This window comes from Cavia porcellus, unplaced genomic scaffold (assembly GCF_034190915.1).
Source record: "Cavia porcellus strain 051 isolate PalLab524CR breed Dunkin Hartley unplaced genomic scaffold, mCavPor4.1 scaffold_28, whole genome shotgun sequence".
Taxonomy (NCBI): Eukaryota; Metazoa; Chordata; class Mammalia; order Rodentia; family Caviidae; genus Cavia; species Cavia porcellus.
Window position 1 is genome coordinate 3,715,528 of NW_026947511.1, and position 21,415 is coordinate 3,736,942.

General features: G+C 37.1%; 1 protein-coding gene across 8 annotated transcripts in view; it reads right to left on the bottom strand.

The window, feature by feature from the left end:
- The window catches only part of Cpeb3 (cytoplasmic polyadenylation element binding protein 3), a 216,535-nt gene that overhangs the window by 136,617 nt on the left and 58,503 nt on the right, over positions 1 to 21,415 (bottom strand). For 6 of the 8 annotated variants that reach the window (XM_063239354.1, XM_063239359.1, XM_063239353.1 and 3 more), the window contains exon 3: positions 10,068 to 10,227. In XM_063239354.1, coding sequence (XP_063095424.1) covers positions 10,068 to 10,227 — 160 coding nt within the window. The remainder of the gene's footprint in view (positions 1 to 10,067; positions 10,228 to 21,415) is intronic. The other 2 variants (XM_063239361.1, XM_063239360.1) reach the window with 1 other exon arrangement.

The following is a 21,415-nucleotide window of genomic DNA, read 5'->3' on the forward strand; positions in this document are numbered from 1 at the left end:
GACATAACAGCTCTTTTCAGTCTTTGACCAAAGAATACTTAGAGGAGGATGTGGTTCTCAAAAATCCAGAGATATTCTCTAGATGTCTAGTATTATCAGAATAATAAAGACTATCGAGCAAATCAAGTAGGCCCAAATTTAGCTGGGATCTTCATTGACTACTTCTGTTTCCTGTTTCTGCATTTACAGTTCAGAATTATGCAGTTTACACCCCCCACAAATAACATTTGGTGTGTGTCTCCAGAAGGGGTGCCTTTTAGTCCTCTAGAAGGGTAGCACACACGCAGGGACCCTCTCATGAGGTATTAAAACTTTTCCACGGGGAAAGATGACACTGGAGGGAGCTGGCTGTTCTCTAACATTATTCTCCAGCCTACGCTGAACATTTCCAATCATTCTTCCCTACGAGACAAACAAGAGCCATGGGCCGTGTTTTTCAGATGAAAGGCATCACTGGCTGTTGAAAAGCAGAGAACAAAAAAAAAAAGAAAAAAAGAAAAGCAGAGAACATTTTTATCTCTCCTACTATTCTCTTTAATTCTATTTGACTTCAGCGAATCCATGGATAAAAAGGGCACTCATGTGATCCTACTGGTAGCCTGAGGCAACTTTGAGTTGAGACTGGGCAATTTAGCCAATGAGAGAAATTTTGTTTCAAAATAAGAAGTTTTAAAAGGGCTAAGGATGTAGCTCAGTGGAAAGACTCTGGGCTCATTCTTCCATACTAGGGGAGGGGATTAACATTAAAAACTTTTTTTTTTTTTTTGATAAATTCCGGCTGGGGCCGGGGATTTAGCTCAGTGGTGTAAGCGCCTGCCTGGTAAGCGCAAGGTTGTGAGTTTGATCCTCAGTACCACACACACACACACACACACACACACACACACACACACAAAATCAAAATGGATTCCTCTTTCTTTAAAAAAAAAAAAAAAAGAAAGAAAGAAATCCCGGCTGGACATGGTGGCACATGCCTATAATCACAGCATTCAGCAGGCTAAGGCAGGAAGATCACCTCAATTTTAGGCCAACCTGGATTACATACTGAGCAGACCTATGCAGAAAAATCTTTTCTCAAAAAGCAAGAATAAATAAATTAATTAATTAAGTAATTCTGGGTCATTGTCAGACCAATAAAACTATGATCTAAACATAATTTTTCCTTCCAACTAAATGCAAATTTTTAAAAAATGACTTGTATCTTCTTTAAACTAGTTTCTTCATGTCTTCAAAAATTAATGTTTACATTATAAAACACAATATATTTTCACTGGAGAAAAATTAAGACAATATGGAAAATATGAAGAAAACAAGGTCACCTCAAAGATAAGCACAGTTAACCTTTTGGTTTGTGCAGTAATCTCCCAGTTAAAGGAATATATATTTTAGGTTTCTTTTCCAAGGTTGGAATCATCTTTTGGTACCACGGATTGAATTCATTACCTCACACTTGCCAGGCAGGCCCTTGTGCTGCTGAGCTAAACTCCTGGAATCATTTTATAACTTTGGAAATTTTTATTTTTATTAGGACAACTTTGAGGTACATAATGATTACATCACGAGGAGCTAATATATGTCATTATTTTTAAAAATTTATTGTATGACAAATTCTACACTTATTAAGGGATTTTGGAAGAGAGAAAAAACAGAAAACAGCAAAATATAAACTAATTCCTAATTCAGATGAGGTCACTTCTCTTCTCTCCCTCTTTCCAACCAAAGCTGCTGTCTAATCAACTGTGAAAGCAGAATTGAGTGTGTGACATCTGGTAATTTTTGTTAACGCTGTCTGGTGCTACCAGTGTGACATTTTGTCACCTATCCATGGGTCTGCTATTTTTAAATTGTTTGTGTCAGCTAGCAATCTTTTAAGTATAGTGTACGATATAGGGTTTCACAAACACGAAAGCACATACTTAGTTTTATACAAATCTGAGACTGTGTCCCACTTTGCCCATTGCATAGCACTTGATAAACAGGGACTAAAAGAAAAGAGAGGGAGGCTGGAGAATAGAGTAGATGTAAGTTAGACGGTAAAAATCAGTTATGCTGGGTACATAACACATGCCCATAATTCTAGGTGCCTAGGAGGCTGAAGCAGGAGAATCTTAAATTCAACGTCAGCCTGGGCAACCTAGCAAGACCCATTGTAAAAATAAAAATTTAACAAGGGCTAGGAATATAGCTCTGTGCTCCCTGGGTTCTACCACACAATAAATATATTAAATAGTTTTATAAGCTCAGTACACATTCATATTTAAAAATCTAATTATAGCCAGGGGTGGTGTGGCACACACCTGTAATGACAGCACTTTGGAGGCTGAGGCAAAAAGATCACTGCACGTTCCAAGCCAGCTTGGGTTACCTAGTGAGATCTCCTCTCAAACAGAACAAAACAAAACAAAACCAACTAATTATAAAAACCACTCCAGGGTATAGGGATTTAACTCAGTGGTAGAGCACTTGCCTAGCATATATGAGGCCTGGGTTTGATCCCTAACATAGCAAAACAAAAAACAACAAAAACCATTTGGGGAAAAAAGTATTTCACTTCTGAGTCCAGCTAAATGTACACTTTTATGTGTCTTTATTAAAGTGGTACTTTGGAGGTGGGCATAGTGATCCTTCTAATTCCGCAATCAGGCAGCTGAGGCAGAAAAAAAGTGATGAGTTGAGGCCAGCCTGCACTATATAGCAAGACTCTGTCCAACCCTCCAAAGACCTTTTATTAATTATGAAAGTTATTTCTTTAATTCTATAATGTTGCAAGATAGGGAACATGTGCGGTACCTTACTCTAATTACTTTTGCTTTAAAAACTAAAGTACTGTACTTCAGAGAGCTTCACATAATAGAATATAAGTGCCATGTTACAGAAAGTTAAAGTGTCATAAAGTAACATGCATATTCTACCAGATTTCATTTCCTACCAATTTTATTTATAACATTGGAGCTATATTCCTTTAGAAAAAGTATCCAACAAATAACATAATACATTAAAGCACACTAAATGGTTTAAATCCTTTTTAAGGGAATGATAAATTTTTATACTATAATACGCTAAATATGTTCCAGATATCCACTAAGCAAACCCACGAATCAAGACTTCAGTCAATTCTTAGTCTTGGTGGTAGTTGTTTTTGGGTTTCTGAGACAGAGTCTCACTAGTCCAGGATAGATGTGAACTCATTCTGTAGTACAGTGTGGACCTGAACTTGGGATTCTTCTGCCTCTTCCAAAAAGTAGGTGGTATAGGTGTGCCACAGCACTCAGCTTCCTGCTTTCTTCTTATACCAGCAGTGGATAATTTTCAGCAAGTTATCAGTAATTTTTGCCCTCCTATGTTGCCCAGGCTTGTCTCAAACTCCTGGGTTCAAGTGACTCTCCTGCCTTAGATTTCCAGGGACCTGGGAACACAAGGGCATGCCACCACACTTAGCTTCAGCAAATAATTAATCTGTGCTTCAGCAAATTATCACTCTTACTCCTCTTAGGCTGCTCTTCAGAAAAACTAACTCACTCTGTCTAAGGGCAGTATCTGGGCACATTCCTTTTCTTTCGGAGTGGTCAGATGATTAAAATGCATTTAAAGCCAGGCATGGTAATGCATGTCTGTAGTGTCAGATACTCAGGAATCTGAAACAGCAGGGTACCTTTAGTCCAGGAGATTGGGGCCAGTCAAGGAAACGAGGCAAAAACTCGTTAAAAAGAATTCTCCCCAACAAAAAAGTTGAAAAAATATACAGAACAAGAATAATGACTTCCTGTGGACTCAGAACCATCCCCCACTGGTTTTTTTTGTGTGTTTGTTTGTTTATGTGGAACTAAGAACTGAACAGAGCGTATTTGGCATGCTAGGCACACACTCTTCCTTTAAACTATATCGCTGGTCTGTAAAATCTGCTTTAATTTATTACTACTATAATCTTTTTTTCTTAAAGTTTTTTGAGACAGAGAATCACTGTGTAGCCGAGGTTGGCCTTGAACTCACAATGTTTCTGCCTCAGCCTCCCACCACCACACTTGGCAAAATCTACTAAATCTTATACAAAACACTAATATGGGATGAAGGGAGGTAGTATAAAAACAAAACAGTGATGACTCAAGTTACAGAAGTAAAGAGCAGTATATTTTTCTGGAACATCAATAAACAAAATTTAATGCATATTTCTCTTTAAAAAAAGGAACCTAAAAATTCCATAAAAGGGGCTCATTTATAAAATCTCTGTAGTTCAAATTGTGACGCATAAATAAAAATGCTTCTATAACAAAGAAGAGAAATTCATTCATTCCAAGTTCCTGTCAGTTTAAATGTGTTAAAGCACTATTAGCAGAAGATAAGCTATTCTTTCCTCAGATTCTTTCAGTATACTTTTGAAAACAAGCTCTTCAATACCTATTCTCAGTGGACACCTGCTCTTTTCATTTCTCAAGTCTCAGTTCCATGAATGATGAAGGAAGAGAAAACATAAATGATACAAACACTCCATTAGACACTACCCTCAAACAGCCAGGCTTGCTCTGCTGTAAGAAGGAGATCGCGTGGGAGGAAGGAACAGCAAGCCCTGGCTGCTTTGTCTCCACTATCGCTCTATTTCCCTTTCCCAGCTGAAGGGTGGGATCTTCCCCTTGCTATTTACTCGCCTTGTGCACTGATTCTAAAGGGACGGCATGGGATGGGTGAAACCGAATGACCGCGGGGTTTCAAGTCAGAGGACAACTATAAAAAGGGTACAGAGAGGAGTTATTTTTTCTTTATCTCTTATCCTCTCTATCCCAAAACCAAAGACCTTACTCTCCAAACTTGGATCTATCTTGAACCCACTAGAAATGAGAAGAGATCAATTCTTTACTTTCATCTCTGCTAGGCCAAGGATTTTTGTAATTAGAAAAGAAATAAGTTAACAATTTTCATAACTTCATTCTCCTCAAAACTCTCCTCTCCCTCATTCCTTTAAGATATGGTAACAGACAAGAGGAAATTATTGTTACTCTGTTACATCTAAGAACCGTAGTTTGAAATCTTTACAAGGGGAAAAAAGTCTGTTTTGGTTTTGGTTTTAGTTCTGGTTTTTTGAGACAGGGTCTTGCTATATAGTCCAGGCTGGTCTTGAACTCGCAGCAATCCTCCTGCCTCAGTTTCCGGAGTGCTGGGCCATTATGCCCTATCTATTTTTATTTAAATAAAGGTTCTGCATCTGATCAGTGCTGCAAAGGCATTCTTTTTTTTATTTATATGATGCAGGGGATGCAACCTAGGCCCAGGGGAGTCAGGCAAGCTTTCTACCACAGAGCTACATCCTTATCCTCCAGAAGGCATTCTTCAGTGCAAAACTCAATTTAATGCCAGGAGTAGTGGCACAGGCCTATAACCCCAGCACTCAGGAGGCTGAGGCAGGAGGATCACTGTAAGTTCAAAACCAGCCTGAGCTACAAAGTGAGCCCAAGGCCAGCTTGAAAGCATAGTGAGACCCTGATTCAAAAAGCCAAATAAATAAATAAATAAATGAAAAGAAAACTCAACTCAACTCCTATATATATATATTTTTTTAATTCTGCAGGAGGATATGCTTCAAAATTTCCAAGTTCTGTTGGGCATGGAGGTGCATGCCTAACAGGACTGAAGCACTCAAGAGGCTGAAGCAGAAGGATCACCACATATTTGGGGCCAGATGGACTCCACAGTGAGTTTAAGGCCTGCTTGAATTATTGCCCTGCGTCAAGGATAGACAGATAGATAGGATTTCTGAAGTGAGATGGTGGTATACGCTTATAATCCCAGCACTTAAAAAGCTGAGACAGAAAGATCACCACAAATTTGAGGCCAGTCTGGGCTACACTGTGAGTTCGAGACCAGCTTAAACTACATGGTGAGAACTTGTCTCAAAAAAAAAAAAAAAAAAAAAGAAAGAAAGAAAGAAAGAGAGAAAAAAGTCAGAGAGGTGAATTTGAAATTTCATCTGAATTGAAAATGATGTCTTGGGGGCTAGGGATTTAGCTCAGCAACATAAGCACCTCCTTGGCAAGTGCAAGGTTGCAAATTCAATCCCTAGTACCAAAAAACAAAAAGCAAGACAATGAAGTCTGGCATTGGGCATGGTGGCACACTCCTGTAATCCCAGCATTCAGGAGGCTGAAGCAGGAGGGTCATTACAAGTTCAAGATCAGCCTGGGCTCCAAAGAGAGCCCAAGGCCAGCCTGAACTGCACAGAGAGACCCTGTCTCTAAAAGACTATATATATATATATATATATATATATATATATATAATATATATATATATATATATATGAATGTTACTAAAAATAATAACCTTTATAATCTCTAGTTAATGAGTCTAAATAAGGTTTTCAACTTTCCTCTTTGTCCTTTTATATTATATAAAATTCTTATAAGAAAGAATATGTTCTTTTATGAAGAAAGTTGAGCTTTAAGAAAAAGATTAAAACACCAAGACAAAGAAACATACAAAAGCTGGGTGTGTTGGCACATACCTGTAATCTCAGCACTTGAGAGGGTGAGGCAGGATTGCCATGAATTCCAGGCCAGCCTGGGCTACACAATGAGTTCAAGGCCAGCCTGAACTATATATCGAGGCCGTATCTTAAAAAAGAAGAAGAAGGAGGAGGACAAGGCGGAGGAGGAGGAGGAGGAGTGGTGGTGGAAGAAGAGGAGGAGGAGGAGAAATAGTCTACCATCTGCCTCTCGATCTGCCTAGATGTTTACATCTTCTGACTCAAAGACCCTTACAATGCGTTTTCCAGAGGAAGAGCTATTTGTCAGAACTCATGTGTGGCAGCATTACCTGTAACAAAGGAAAAAACTGAACAGACTAAAGGCCAAATTTAAATCCTATCAATTAATTCTAAAGACCAAAGAGAACTAGTGGGGCAGGGGGGCACATATTTGTAATCCCAGCAGTGAGGAGGACGCAAGTTTGAGGCCTCTTTGGGCTACAGAGCAAGTTGAAGGCCAACCTAAACTACTCAGTTATATACTCTATCTCAAAAAACAAATATTGAGTGAAAAATTGGTACTATTTATCAGATGAGAAATTGAAAAATAAAGGATACAGCATCACAATGTTTTTTATATTTAATTACCTTTTTATTCTAACAATGTTCACCTTTTTGTCTTATTCTGTTTTTGTTTTTTGAGACAGGGTCTTGCTATGTAATTCAGAGTGGTTTTGAACTCACTAAATAATCCAGGCTGATCTCAAACTCAGCGATCTTCCTGGCTCAGCCTCCTCCAAGCTGGGATTACAGAAGTGTAGCACCATGCCCAGCAATTTTCACTTTTCAAAGCTAAAAATCACTTAATATTTTTCTTTGAAGTCAAAATATCATTATTTTATTGGTAGAAGTAATTAGGATCATGGGTGGGGATATAGGTCAGTGGTAGAATGCTTGCCTAGCATGTGCTAGGCCCTGTGTTCAATCCTTGGCACACACACAAAAAGAATGAGGATCATACACACGATGCTATAAACCACATCTAAAAGGCTCCTAGTTACAAAAGATTCCAAGTTACAAAAGAGAAGCAGGAATCTTAAACATCCTAACCAAGTTACAATGACAGAGTGACATCTTTGACCACAGAAGTCTATTTATGGAAATCACTGTGGGTCTTATGATGAACTGAGACATCGTAACTACATGGAAGCTTTTGAAAAAGTTCAAACTGAGTACCTCAAAATTAAGACAAAAGCTGGGTATCAGTGCACACCTGTAATCCCAGAAGTCTGGGAGTCTGAGGCAAGAAGATCAATAGTTTGAGCCCAGCTTGGGCAACTTAGAACTTGTTTCAAAATTAAAAATTGGAAAGGGGGCACGGGGTTGAGTATGTAGCTCAGGACAAAACTGGGTTTAAACCCCACTACTGCATACACACTCAAAAAAAAAAAAGGGTATAAGTATGGTGCAGACATTTTTATAAATGAAATCTCATATTTGCTACTTAAAAAAACTATGCAGAAGCAAATAGACCTGCACTAAAAAGGTCATCATAGGAAACGATATCTACAACACCTCCTAGTGAGGTACCACCTTTACCCTGCGCCAGAGCTACTCTCAACAGGGTACACAAGTTTAACCAATGTACACAAAAGTCTAGAAAACTATTTTATAGACTACAATGTAAGACCCTTGCATAATCTTTTACTGCAAGAAGAAAAAAAGACAGATACAGATAAAATAGGTATGAATAAAAAAACAGTAGTTAAAAAAAAAACAGTAGTTGAATATTTTAGAATTAGGAAAAGCTTATAGCTATCCATGGTAGTGAAAGAAGACAAACGGAGCCTTAAAAAACTGAAAAACACAAAACAGTCTGTGAATATTGTTGGTTTTTTTTTTTTTTTTTTTTTTTTTTTTTAGTACTGAGGATCGAACTCATGACCTCGTGCTTGCCAGGCAGGTGCTTATGCCACTGAGCTAAATCCCCAGCTATTGTTGGTTGTTTTAAACATCATTCTCACTTCTAAGTGAAATATGCTTTAAATTACCACATCCCAATCTGTAACTGAGGAAAGATGTGACAACATGACTAAATATAAAATGAACGAATAAATTTTTTCTCTGCTTCTAAAAGCCTAAAATCTAGTTTTTTACAAAATGCTTTGTTTCTTCATAGCCTAAAACTACTACCTTTTATTAGATAAATGAGAAAAGCAACAGAAAATCATAAGCCTGACAAGAAAATGATGCAATGGGTTTCCAGTGTGTCTTTTTTTATTTAATTTTTTTTTTATTTTAAAGAGATTAAGACAAAAGAGGACATAAAAAAGCAGCTCAGGACAGAACAATTTAAGCAATGGGTTTTCTTTTCAATATGCTGGAGATTTCTTTTGACATGCAGAAACTTTTTAATAAGAGGTGATCCTGGTTATTGATTCTGGGAAGTATTTCCCGTGCGGTTTGAGTCCTGTTTATGAATTCTCTACCTACCCCATGTCTTCAAGATTTTTACCTAATTTGTCTTCCAAAAGATTTAGTGTTTCTGTTTTAATATTCAGATCTTTGATCCATTTAGATTTTAGTTTAGTTCATGGTGATAGGCATGGGTTTAGTTTTAGTTTTTGGCATATGGAGAGCCAGTTTTTCCAGCACCATTTACTACAGACTGTTATTCTTCCAGTGAACCTGTTTGGCCCCTTTATCAAAGACAAGGTGATTGAGAGTGTTGGTAATTGTGGTTGTGTCTTCTAATCTATTCCATTGATCCAGTGTGTCTTAGGAAGTGAGTGTCAGATGCTCACTGACATTTAGATACCCCATGGCAGGGCCTACACAGAACAGGGGATCAAATGCCTCACAATTCTGGCAGATACATGGCTCACACAAGATTGGCATTCCTGTGGCAAGCTTCAGTTTTCAGATAGTTAGGACCTAACCCAAATGAATTTTAATAGGTAATTTGCATGACCATAGGGTCCCCAAAAAGCCCTATAATCCATGAAAAGAACTATCTGAAATTTTGAATGTAATATCAATATCTATCCTGAATTTATGGAATTTTTGCCTTATATTTATGTTAAAACATGCATATACTTTTAGACACTTTCTTTATATTTTAGTCTCGGACTATGCAAAAGGTAAGTAACTGGCTACTTTTAAATCTGTTATGATGCTTCCTATATTAGTAAAGTGATTATAATTTCATAAAATGGAGCCTTTTATATGAATTTTTCTGTAATCTTTTTAAATTGATTTATTAAATTTCACACTTTCTTGCAGTATACCTGTATTTAAAAGAATTATCCAAATTTAGCTGAGGATTCCAAAAATAAAGTCCAGAAAGTTTGGCTTCTTGTCTCAGGTTAGAATAACGACTCAGCTATAACACATGCTTCTTCCAGACATTACTGATTAAAGCAATCATCTTTGGTTACTGAAAGTAGCTGAACCCAGGTTAAAAAGGAAGAAAATGAACTTTAAATACATTCCACAATGCTTTACAGAAGCAAACAAAAGCAAAAACAAACAAAATAAAAATAAATCACATTTTTAAAAAGCTGATTTTTGCTTAAAACACCAAGCAAGTAATGGACATATGAATATTCCTAACCTGCAAAATGATTCCTCCACATTATATCAGCGAAACTCATTGGTGGGCCACTGGGAGGGTAGTGTTTACCTTTCAGAGGCTCATGATCAGTCCTTATCATATCCATTAAGGAGTTCTCCAACGAGTGCAAGTTAAAAGTGTCATAGGGCCTACTCCGGTCCTAAAAATAAAAACACAGAACAAGACAATACGTAAAAGTAATTCATAAAATTTATACTATGACATTTGCTTCCTGCTAAGGACTGATGACATGAATGAAATTTATAGACACCTCTAATAAATAACAGTCATTCTTTTCATCAAGAATAATGACTTAGCACCATTCTGTTTAATATACATTCCCACTATAATTAATTAAATTACCTCCTCTCCCCTGATATTCTATCATATAAATGCCCCCCCCCCTTTCTTCAGACTGACTTTCTCCCAAATAACTAAAAAGGGAAATTTAAAGGGAAAAATCGCTGAGGCAGAAGGATTGCTGCAAGTTCAATAGCAAGACTCTGTCTCAAACACAAAACAAAACAAAAACAAACAAACAAAAATAAACACCTGCCTTACAGAGTAGCCACCAAGTGAGAATAGTGCCCACATGTAAAATGAGGGTAGGCTGATTGGGGTGGCAGTTTTGATCTTTAGTGTGTTTTGTTTTCTTATCTCTAGGTTTCAAGGCTGAGAAGTTTCTGATAAGATCTTCTTTTCAGGGTAATAAGGCAGTATGTACTGCAAAAAAATGATTTTTTTAAAAAAAGTAAATTGGCTTTGCCTTTTATTCTACTTCTTGCCTCTGCTATCAATACGAACACTGTTCCCATGACAGAGTACGACCAAAATAACTCAGCCTACAAACAATCACTTTCCTGAAAAATAAAAACAATTGTAATTTCAATATAATTGTAATATCTTTACTATTTATGACAATGTTTGATACATCAGATACTTTTTAAAAATAAAAGTGTTTCAAGCACTAAAATTACCTTTTGAAAAGCATTAACATGAAAAACAAAAATTCACAGAATTTTTCATATTAGATTTTTTAAAAATTGAAAATAGAATCCCTGCAAACTAAGTGAAAAAAAATGCTTTCACTACATTTTGCTCATGCCCATAGGAACCATCACCTACATACTTCAGTTCAGAATTAAAGTGGAATGCAGCTCATAGTCTAAGTTCATTCTTAGAACAGACCTACTCTGTTTGCTGAAGACAAGCAAGACAAACACATCAGCAGCAAACATGTCTACAGCGATGAGCGAATGCTCGCACCTTGCACAGTTTATTCAGCTGTGCACATGATCACTTACCTTCTCCAATGGATAGCACTAATTGATTATTTGTCACAATCCTTGGATAGGAAAGAAACATGGAACACATTCTTTGGTGTTCCATTTTGGTTTCTATATAATTCAAGAAGATCTTTATTTTTACCTTTAAAATCTTCCTGAAGATCATTTGTTTGGCTTTGGATTCACTTTATCAATGGAAACTTCAATTACTTAAGAAGTCGAATTTCCAGAAATGAAGGCTTATCTGTCCCCTTAGAGATATCATATTCTTTGTCCCCAGAAAAAAGTCAAGAGGAAGTATACAGATGAGACAAAGCAACCACCTATTTCTGGCATTGACAATCGAAAAATGAGTACCTAGGCACTGATATCATACCTGCACTTCAACCTAAAGGCCTATAGACAAGACAACTCTTGAAAATAGTTTGACAAGGCAGGGAATTATTAACAAAAAAGGATGATTGATGTCATTCAGTAACGTTTCCAGCTGGGTATGGTGGTGCATACCTGTGTTCCCAGCTATTCAGGAGGCTGAGCAGGAAGACTACAAATTGGAAGCCAGTTCTGCACAACTTAGCAAGATCTTCTCTCAAAATTTAGAATAAGCTGAAGATATATAACTTGATCACTGATACTGAAAAAAAAAATCTTTCTAGCCAGGACAGTTTTATTTTTTCATTTAGCTCTTTATATAGACTTTACATGATGACACACACTTGTAATTCCAACACTCAAGAGGTTAGGGCAGGATTGCTAAGAGTTGGAAGGCAGCCTCAACTATACAAGTAGCAAGACCCTATCTCAAAAAACAAACCAACAAATCTATCCAGTAAGTTGATCCAATTCATACAGAATAGTAAATAAAAAACTTCTATAGAAGCATGGAATTACATCTAACTACTGATGAAACGACCTTCCTGTCATAAGAGGATATCAGATAACAGATGACTACTTGCCAGGGATGATGAAGGTGTTGGGAGGCTCATGTATCTAAAATGAAATGGTCTTCAAACTGGTCAGATTCTCAAAAATCATATATAGCACTGCTTGAAACAAGTTCTTAGGCTCCAACTCAAAGCCAGTGAACTGTAATTTTAAAAAAACATTTTCCAGGTGATTACCATAATCAAGGTGAGTCACTCAACTTAAAACTTCACACACATAATTCTGTTCAGTAAGCTTGGGTAATTAAAGTGAAGGCAGCACCTGCCCAGCGACCTCACAGTGGCCCAGAGCCACCTGCGCTCTGCTTCTTGAGCAGAAAGTGTGCACAGCACTATCCATCCCAAGGGGAAACATTGGCACATTGCTCAGAGACTGCTAGAGCCCCGCCCAGCATACCTCATCACCAGAGGATGCCTGGGAAGGGTCCTTGCTGGCCTACCTGGGCCACACTCAGCAACACCTGAATGGCTAGGAGCCACTGGTAAGGCCTGCATAATAACCTCCACTCAACTGGGGAAACTCCCTGCAGCAAGGATAGATATTCTCAACCCAAGAAACAACTGAGACCTGGCCTTCAGCTTTCCTAAGGGATATAGGAAAATGACAAAACAAAACAGCAAAATGCAATCTCAAACTTCCAGCCCATCCCAAGCAAGACTAGGAGACATGGACATAAAAGAAAATGTAATCCATAAACTGAAATTCCTGAAATGACAGCGACTGAAGTAAAGAAACAACTCCAAGAAGAAATAAAAGAACTCAGATCAGAAATAATCTCCCAGGTAAAAGAAGAAATAATAAACGTAATGAAAGAAATGCTGAACATACCTGAAGAACACAAAGAAAATATTAAAAAATTAGAGAAACAATGCAAAAAGATGGAAACTTTGAATGAACAATATAAAAAACAAACAGAATGCATGAAACAGTTTCAAAGATATATCCAGGAAATCAAAAATTCCATTGAAAGTTGTCAAAACTGCCTCAGTGAAAGTGAAGATAGAATTTCAGACCTCGAAGACAATATTGCAGCTAGTGAACAGGAAAAGAAAGATCTTTTAAAAATAACAAGGAATCAGAAAATAACAATGCAACAGCTGCAAGACGATGCAAAGAAAAACAACATAAGATAGATAGGTATAAACGAAAAAGAAGGGGACAACACAAATGATATCAAAAGACTATTTACAGAAGTAATAGTCAAAAGTTTTCCAAACATGACAATGGAAACTGACAAACAGGTAAGTGAAGCATATTGAACTCCACATAGCCATAACCAAAGTAAAACTACAACCAGACAAATAATAATCAACATCCTAGAAATTCAACATAATAACAGAATATTAAAAACTGTTAGAAGAGACACAGATCACCTATAAACGAAAGCCTATCAGAATCAAACAACACAGACTCTTCTCAGTACAATGAAGCCAAGAAGAGCATGGAGGGAAGTATTTCAGACACTACAGGAAAATAATCTCCAACCCAGATTGATGTATCCTGCAAAAAAATTGATGGAGAAATAAGATACTTCCACAATGAAGAACAGCTGAACAACTTCATGACCACCAAACTAACTCTGCAAAGAATACTGAAAGACATTGTAGATAGACACAGGAAAAAAACCACTAAGCAAGAGAAACAATTAGAGGGGAAAGGTAAAGAATCAAAAGCAAAAACATAATGTCAAAAATAACCCAAGGGGCTGGGGATTTAGCTCAGCGGCATAAGTGCCTGCCTTGCAAGCAGGCAGTCGTGAGTTCGATCCCTGGTACCGATAAAAAAGGAAAAAGACAAAAAAAAAAAAAAATAACCCAAAATATATCAGTTATAACCACTGATGTAAATGGTCTTAATATTAAAAGAAATAGACTCGCAGAATGGATCAAGAAACAACCTCCAACTATGCTGTACACAGGAAATCCATCTAGCCCAAAAGGAAACTCATACATTGAAAGTCAAAGAATGGAGAACAATACCTCATACAAAAGGAACCTCCCCCCAAAAAAGTAGGGGTAACTATTTTGTTTGTAAACAATGTGAATTTCAAACCAAGAATGATCCACAGAGATAAAAAAGGTCACTACATATGAGTTACAGGAAAACTTCAAGAGGAAGACATAACAATCTTAATTATATGTGCACCAAATTTGGGAGCACCCAGCTATACAAAACAAATATTAACAGAAATGAAAAACCAAATAAACACTAACACAATTATAACAGGAGGCTTTAACACCTTATTGACACAAAGAGACAGATGAACTAGATAGAAAATTAGTAAAGAAACAACAGAACTGAATCACACCTGTGAACAAATGGACTTGGCGGATGTGTACAGTGTTGCACCCAACATCAGAATACACATTCTTCTCAGCAGCATATGAGACATTCTCTAAAACAGACCACGTACTGGCCCACAGAACATGCTTAAGTAAATGCAAAAGAATTGAAATTGTTCCATACATGTTATCAGATCATAGCACCATGAAACTAGAAATTAACGACAAAAGAAACTGCAAAAACCACACAACTACATGGAAATTAAATAATACACTCCTGCGTGAGTAATCAGTGGTTCACAGAGGAAATTAAAGATGAAATTTTAAAAATCTACAAACAAATGAAAATACAAAAACAACTTACCAGAACCTGTGGGACACAATGAAAGGAGTCCTCAGAAGGGAATTTATTGTTGTGAATTTCCACATCAGGAAAATAGAACAAACACAAATAAACAACCTAATGCTACACAATAAACATCTAGAAAAAGACGTTTGGGCAAGTCAAGCTCAAAGCCAAGAGATGGGAGGAAATTATAAAGATCAGAGTGAAAATCAATGCAATAGAGACTAAGAAAACAATACAAAGAATCAATGAGAGTTCATTCTTTGTAAGGATAAATAAAATTGACAAGCCCTTAACCAGCCTTATTTTAAAAAGAAAAGACAAAACTCAAATTCATGCAATAAGAAATGAAAAGGGTGAAATCACTACAAACCCTGTGGAAATACAGAAGATCATCAATACCTACTTTGAAAACCTCTACACTCATAGGTTTGACAATACAGAAGAAATGGACAGATTTCTAGAAACACGAACTACCAAAGCTGAATCAAGAAGATGTAAAACTGCTGAATAACCCAATTTCAATTAATGAAATTAAAAACATATTTGAAATCTTTTTTTTTTTTTTTTGTCTTTTTCTTTTTTATCGGTACCAGGAATTGAACTCACGACTGCCTGCTTGCAAGGCAGGTGCTTATGCCGCTGCCTTATCCCCAGCCTTATCCCCAGCCCCCATATTTGAAATCTTACCAACAAAGAAAAGCCCAAGGCCTGATAGATTCATGCAGAATTCTACAAGAAATTCAAGGAAGATTTAATGCCGACATTCCTCAAACTGTTTAATGAAATTGAAAGGGAAGCAAGTTTCTCTAACTCATTCCTGGAAGCCAGTATTACTCTAATACCAAAACCACAGAAAGACTCAACCAAAAAACAGAGCTACAGGCCAACCTCCCTAATGAACATAGATGCAAAATTTCTCAATAAAGTATTGGCAAACAGAATGCAGCAAATCATCGTGAAGATTGTACACCACAACCAAGTGGGATTCATCCCAGGACTGCAGGGATGGTTCAGCATATGCAAATCAGTAAACGTAATCCACCATATCAATAGAGCCGAAAATAAGAATCACATGATCATTTCTATAGATGCAGAAAAAGCTTTTGATAATAAGCCCAACACTCATTCATGATAAGAACGCTGCAGAAAATCAGAATAGGTGGTTTTTACTTCAATTTGATAAAAGCAATAGCCAGCATTATATTAAGTGGATAAAAACTGAAAGCTTTTACTCTAAAATCTGGAACACAAGGATGTCCATTATCACCACTCCTATTCAATACAGTGTTGGAAATACTAGCCAGAGCTAATCAACGAGAGAGAAATAAAAGCAGTAAGCACAGGAAAAAAAGTTAAATTACCATTATTTGCAGACAACATGATACTCTACATATAAGACCCCAAAAAACTCCATTGAAAACTTTTAGGTATAATAACTCAATTCAGTAATGTAGCTGGATACACAGTCAATACTTAAAAATCAATAGCATTCCTATACACAAACAAAAAAATCACTGAGAAATAAGAGAAGCCACATACAGCACAATAGCATCCACAAAAATAAAAGACTTAAAGATCTATTCAGGGAAAATTATAATACCCTGAAAAAAGAAATTGAAGAGGATCAGAAAATGGAAAGAACATTCCTTGTTCCTGGATAGGAAAACAAATATTGTGGAAATGGTCATTCCCCCAAAATTGTTATACAGATTTAATGCAATTCCAATCCAAATACCACTCACATACTTCATAGATGGAAAGAAATCATTTCTAAAATTCATCTGGAACCACAAAAGACCTAGAATAGCAAAGCCAATTCTTGGCAACAAAGACAAGGCAGGAGGCATCACAAACCCTGACTTGAAGTTATACTACATACCTACTATAATAAAATCAGCATGGTACTGAAATAAAAACAGATCTCAAGATCAATGGAATAGATTAGAAGATACAACTACAACTACAAACACACTCAGCCACCTTATCTTTGACAAAGGGGACAAACACATTCACTGGATGAAAGACAGTCTTTAATAACTGGTGCTGGAAAAATTGGCTCTCCATATGCTGAAAATTAAAACTAGACCCATGCCTATCACCACATACTAAGCTAAAGTCAAAATGGATCTAAGAACTAAATATTAAAACAGAAACATTAAATCTACCAGGAGACAAAGTAGATAGAAATCTTGAAGACATAGGGGTAGGCAGAGAATTCATGAACAAAAATCAAACAGCATGGGAATTACTTCCCAGAATCAGTAACTGGGATCTCATCTTATTAAAAAGTTTTTGCATGTCAAAGAAAATCTCCAACAGAGTAAAAAGGAAACCTACAAAAAAAAAATTTTTTTTGTACCAAGGATCGAACTCAGGACCACATGCTTGCAGCACAGGTGCTTGTGTCGCTGAACTAAATCCCTGGCCCAATCCACAAATTTTGCTCTTTTTTTTTTTTTTTAAACTTTTTATCGGTACCAGGGATCGAACTCACGACCACCTGCTTGCAAGGCAGGTGCTTATGCCACTGAGCTAAATCCCCAGTCCCTAAAACCATGAATTTTGAAAAAATCTTAATCAACTGTCCCTCAGACAACGGCTTCTGTCTAGAACATATAAAAAAATTTTTAAAAGCTCAGACTCACAAAATTCAAAGACCCAATCCAAAAACGGGCATCTGATATACACAGTTCTCAGATAAAAAAAATACAAATGGCGAATAAATACATGAAAAAATGCTCAGCATCATTGGTCATTAGAAAAACACAAATTAAAATCACACTGAGATTCCATCTCACTCCACAAAGAATGTCCAGGATCAAGAAAACTGCCAACAACAAATGGTAGAGAGGCTGTGGGGAAAAAGGAACACTTCTGCACTGTTGGTGGGAGTGCAGACTGGTGCAACCACTATGTAGAGGTCAGTACGGAGGTTCCTTAAAAGCTGGGATTAGAAGTCCCATTTGACCCAGCTATTCCACTTCTGGGCATATTCCCTGAAGAACTGAAAACATCATATCACAGTGATATATGTGCACCCATGTTTATAGCAGCACAATTTGTAATAGCTAAATCTTGGAAACAACCTAAATGTCCATCAGCTGAGGAATGGATAAAAACGATTTGGTACTTTTATACAAGGGAATACTCCTTAGCTATAAAGGATAGTCACATTGAGATTTTTTTCTTTTATCAGTACCAGGGATCGAATTCACGACCGCCTGCTTGCAAGGCAAGTGCTTATGCCGCTGAGCTAAATCCCCAGCCCCTACATTGAGATTTTTATAGGTAAATGGATGCAACTTGAGACTGTATTCATAAGTGAAATAAATCAAACCCTCATGTGTAAATACTGTGCCTCCCTAGTGTAAGAAATGCAAGGATAGATGTACATGTAAGAGCCTTATACATGCCTAGAACTTCTCCTAAACAGTTTACAAGAATCGATTATATTATGTGTGATGAAGAGCTACTTTGGGTTTTTTTGTTTTTTTGGTACCAGGGATCGAACTCACGCCCTCACTCTTGCCAGGCAGGCACTTATGCCGCTGAGCTAAATCCCTGGCCCATGAACAGCTACCTCGAAAGAGACATTATGGTATCCGTTGCTGACTTCCTATCATCATGCTGTGAAATCAAGTAATGCTTTTATTCTTTGTTCAGAGTGGTTTTAGTCTGTTTTGTATTACTTCAATTTCTACATACATGAAGGTATGGACAGCTATTTGAAGAGACAAGAGACATTATGGCAGCCATTGTTGATTTTCCTATTGACTGGTTTTGAAGGCTTGCAATGCCTTCATTATTCTGTTCTGATCAGTTTTATACTATTTTGTTTTGTATGAATTCATTGTGTGTGAAGATATAGACAACTATTTAGAAGAAAACAAGAGACTAAAATTATGGTAGCCACTGTAGATCTCCTATTGTCTTCCTTTTCAATCTATGTCACTTAATTGTTTTCTTCTGATCTGCTTTATTGTTTTGTTTTATTCTCTTTAAAATAAAAACAAAATAAAGTGAAGACAGCATCTAGAATAGCAGCAGACAATAAACAAACGTAGTCACTTTGCAGAGGGTCAGCTTTGCAGTTTTTTGATTGTAGGTTAGAGAAGCAAGTTGTAATCTAGTTTTTAAAAGCATGACCTTTGAAATCAAAACCTGATTTTCAAATTATGGCCTTCCCAATTATTATCATGTCATTGAATAAGTTTCTGAGGACTGCTTAATTCACCCAATTGTTTTCAGTACTCAATGACAATGTACAACTGTAGTACTCTATATACCACAGTAGAGTAGAGAACACAGAAAGACATGATACATCACAGTACTGGAACACAGACGTAAATAACTAGAAGTTCATGGATGCTAACCTAACAGTGTTCGCTAATGTTCCAATATGACATGTGAAAAGCATGACAAAATTTACATAGGCCTCTTAACAAATTTTAATCCTCTAAGACACTTATTTTCTCATCAAAATTAATACTATTCATACTGCATCAATTTATATTTGTTGCATATCATCCATCTTTTTGTTTTATAAGTAGCAAATGATGCTGAAATAACTGATTAAACAGGAAGCCACGCAAGAAAACAGAACTGCAAAACTGCAATAAAATTCAGTGTAAATCATGCATAGAGAAAAGTAGGCCAGTTTATTGCTCAACCACAAACGTTATAAATGGCAGCTTACCTGTTAAATCTTTTTCATAAGATTTGTTTCCCAATATAAAGAAAAAGGAAAACAACTTGTAAAATTTACTTTCTTTTTTTGGGTGAGGGGATACCAGGAATCAAACTCGGGACCACAAACTGCCAGGCAAGCATTGCTCCACTGAGCTATCTCCCTGGGCCCAAAATTTACTTTCAATGAACAAATACAACAGGAAATACTATAACACCTGTAAATAATACATTCCATACTGACTGTTTCATTACAAGATAATCAATAGTAGATACTATCAGTTAGTTGTACAGAGGAATAGCCTGGCCCTTCTCATAAGCCCTATTCTTTCTTCCCTTGGCTGCATATTAAATATTGATAGTATTAATAAATTTATCAAGTATTTAAAATTACCTCATACCTCTATGATGGAGACAATGTTTGTCCTCATTTTACAAATTAAGTAAGTAGTCTTGCACAGATATAGTTAACTAGCTCAAGGTGAAAGGGCTAGTAATGGAAGAGAGAAGCTCAAATTCAAATCCAGGTAACACATTATCTTAAGGACACTGTATTGCTACACTGACTTCCCCTTATTCTCTTTAGTATTAAGGCTTTTTCACAAACTTCTCCCTTTCACCTCTCTTAAATGAATTCTCACACAACAGAGAGGACTCTGACCTCACCTTGCCACACAGGCAATGTGACTCACCTGCCCGTAGTCAGTTTGAGTGAAAACTAACTCCAAGAAGCAGTTTGAGCTGCTTTCTACCACAGCTCCAAATCCACCCCTACCAGCCTACCCTATTTACCTACCCTTTGGTTGGCATTGGAAATCAAAGACCTTCCTACTCCCCTTTGTTTTTCTTATTTTATTTTTTGAGACAGGGTCTCACTATGCAGTTCAGGTTGGCCTTGGGCTCACTTTGTAGTCCAGGTTGTAGTCAAACTTGAAAGGATCTGCCTGCCTCATTGTCTCAGCGACGAGTAAAAAGTAACTAAGACAGAAATTTGGTACCGAGGCGTGGGGTCGTTTGCTGTGACTATACCTGGCCATGTTTTTCAAGAGGCTTTGGAAATGGCTTGTGGGCAGAGTTTGGAAAGGTTTGGACATGTCGCCTGGATGCATAGAGCTGGAGCAGCTTAGGCTGTTCTGTAGAGGAGATTCTGGTCAGAGCTCAAGAGACCAGAAAGCTGATAGAAAGCCTGATGGTAAAGACCAGGCTTGGGAGGTTTCTGCTGGAAAAGACTAAATTGGTTGTTGGACTCCACATGATGTGTGTTATGGCAGAAAGTTTGTCTGCATTTTGCTCCTGCCCAGAGACTGCCTGAGACTGACACAAAGGGCAATGGACTGATTAATCTTGAAAAAGAAATTAAAAAGCAATCGAACATTGAGGCTGTGGCATGGCTATTGTTGGGGGCTTTTAGCCAGCTTTATGTTTCAAATCAGGAGCAAAGAGTCCAGCAGGATAATTTCCAATACTGTAAGCCTGACGAGTGCTGAGATTATAGGAGTGCACCACCACACCGGCTCCGAAGAGCCTTTTCTACCTGGCTTATCTCAGAACTTTCTCTTCTAGAAATACAAAGTAGAAAGTTCCAAGGGCCAATGATATCTGAGAAAAAAGGAGCTTTGGAACCAAATAATAAAATTAACCATGGTGCTTTCTATAGAGTAGGCACTGCAGTATGTGCCTTACAGCCATGACCTCAATCCTTACCACCTACCCCACAGGATAAGTAATGTGTCTGTATCTGGGGTGGCGGGTGGGAATGAAGCTCACAGAAATTATGTAACTGCTCAAAGTCTCAGAGCT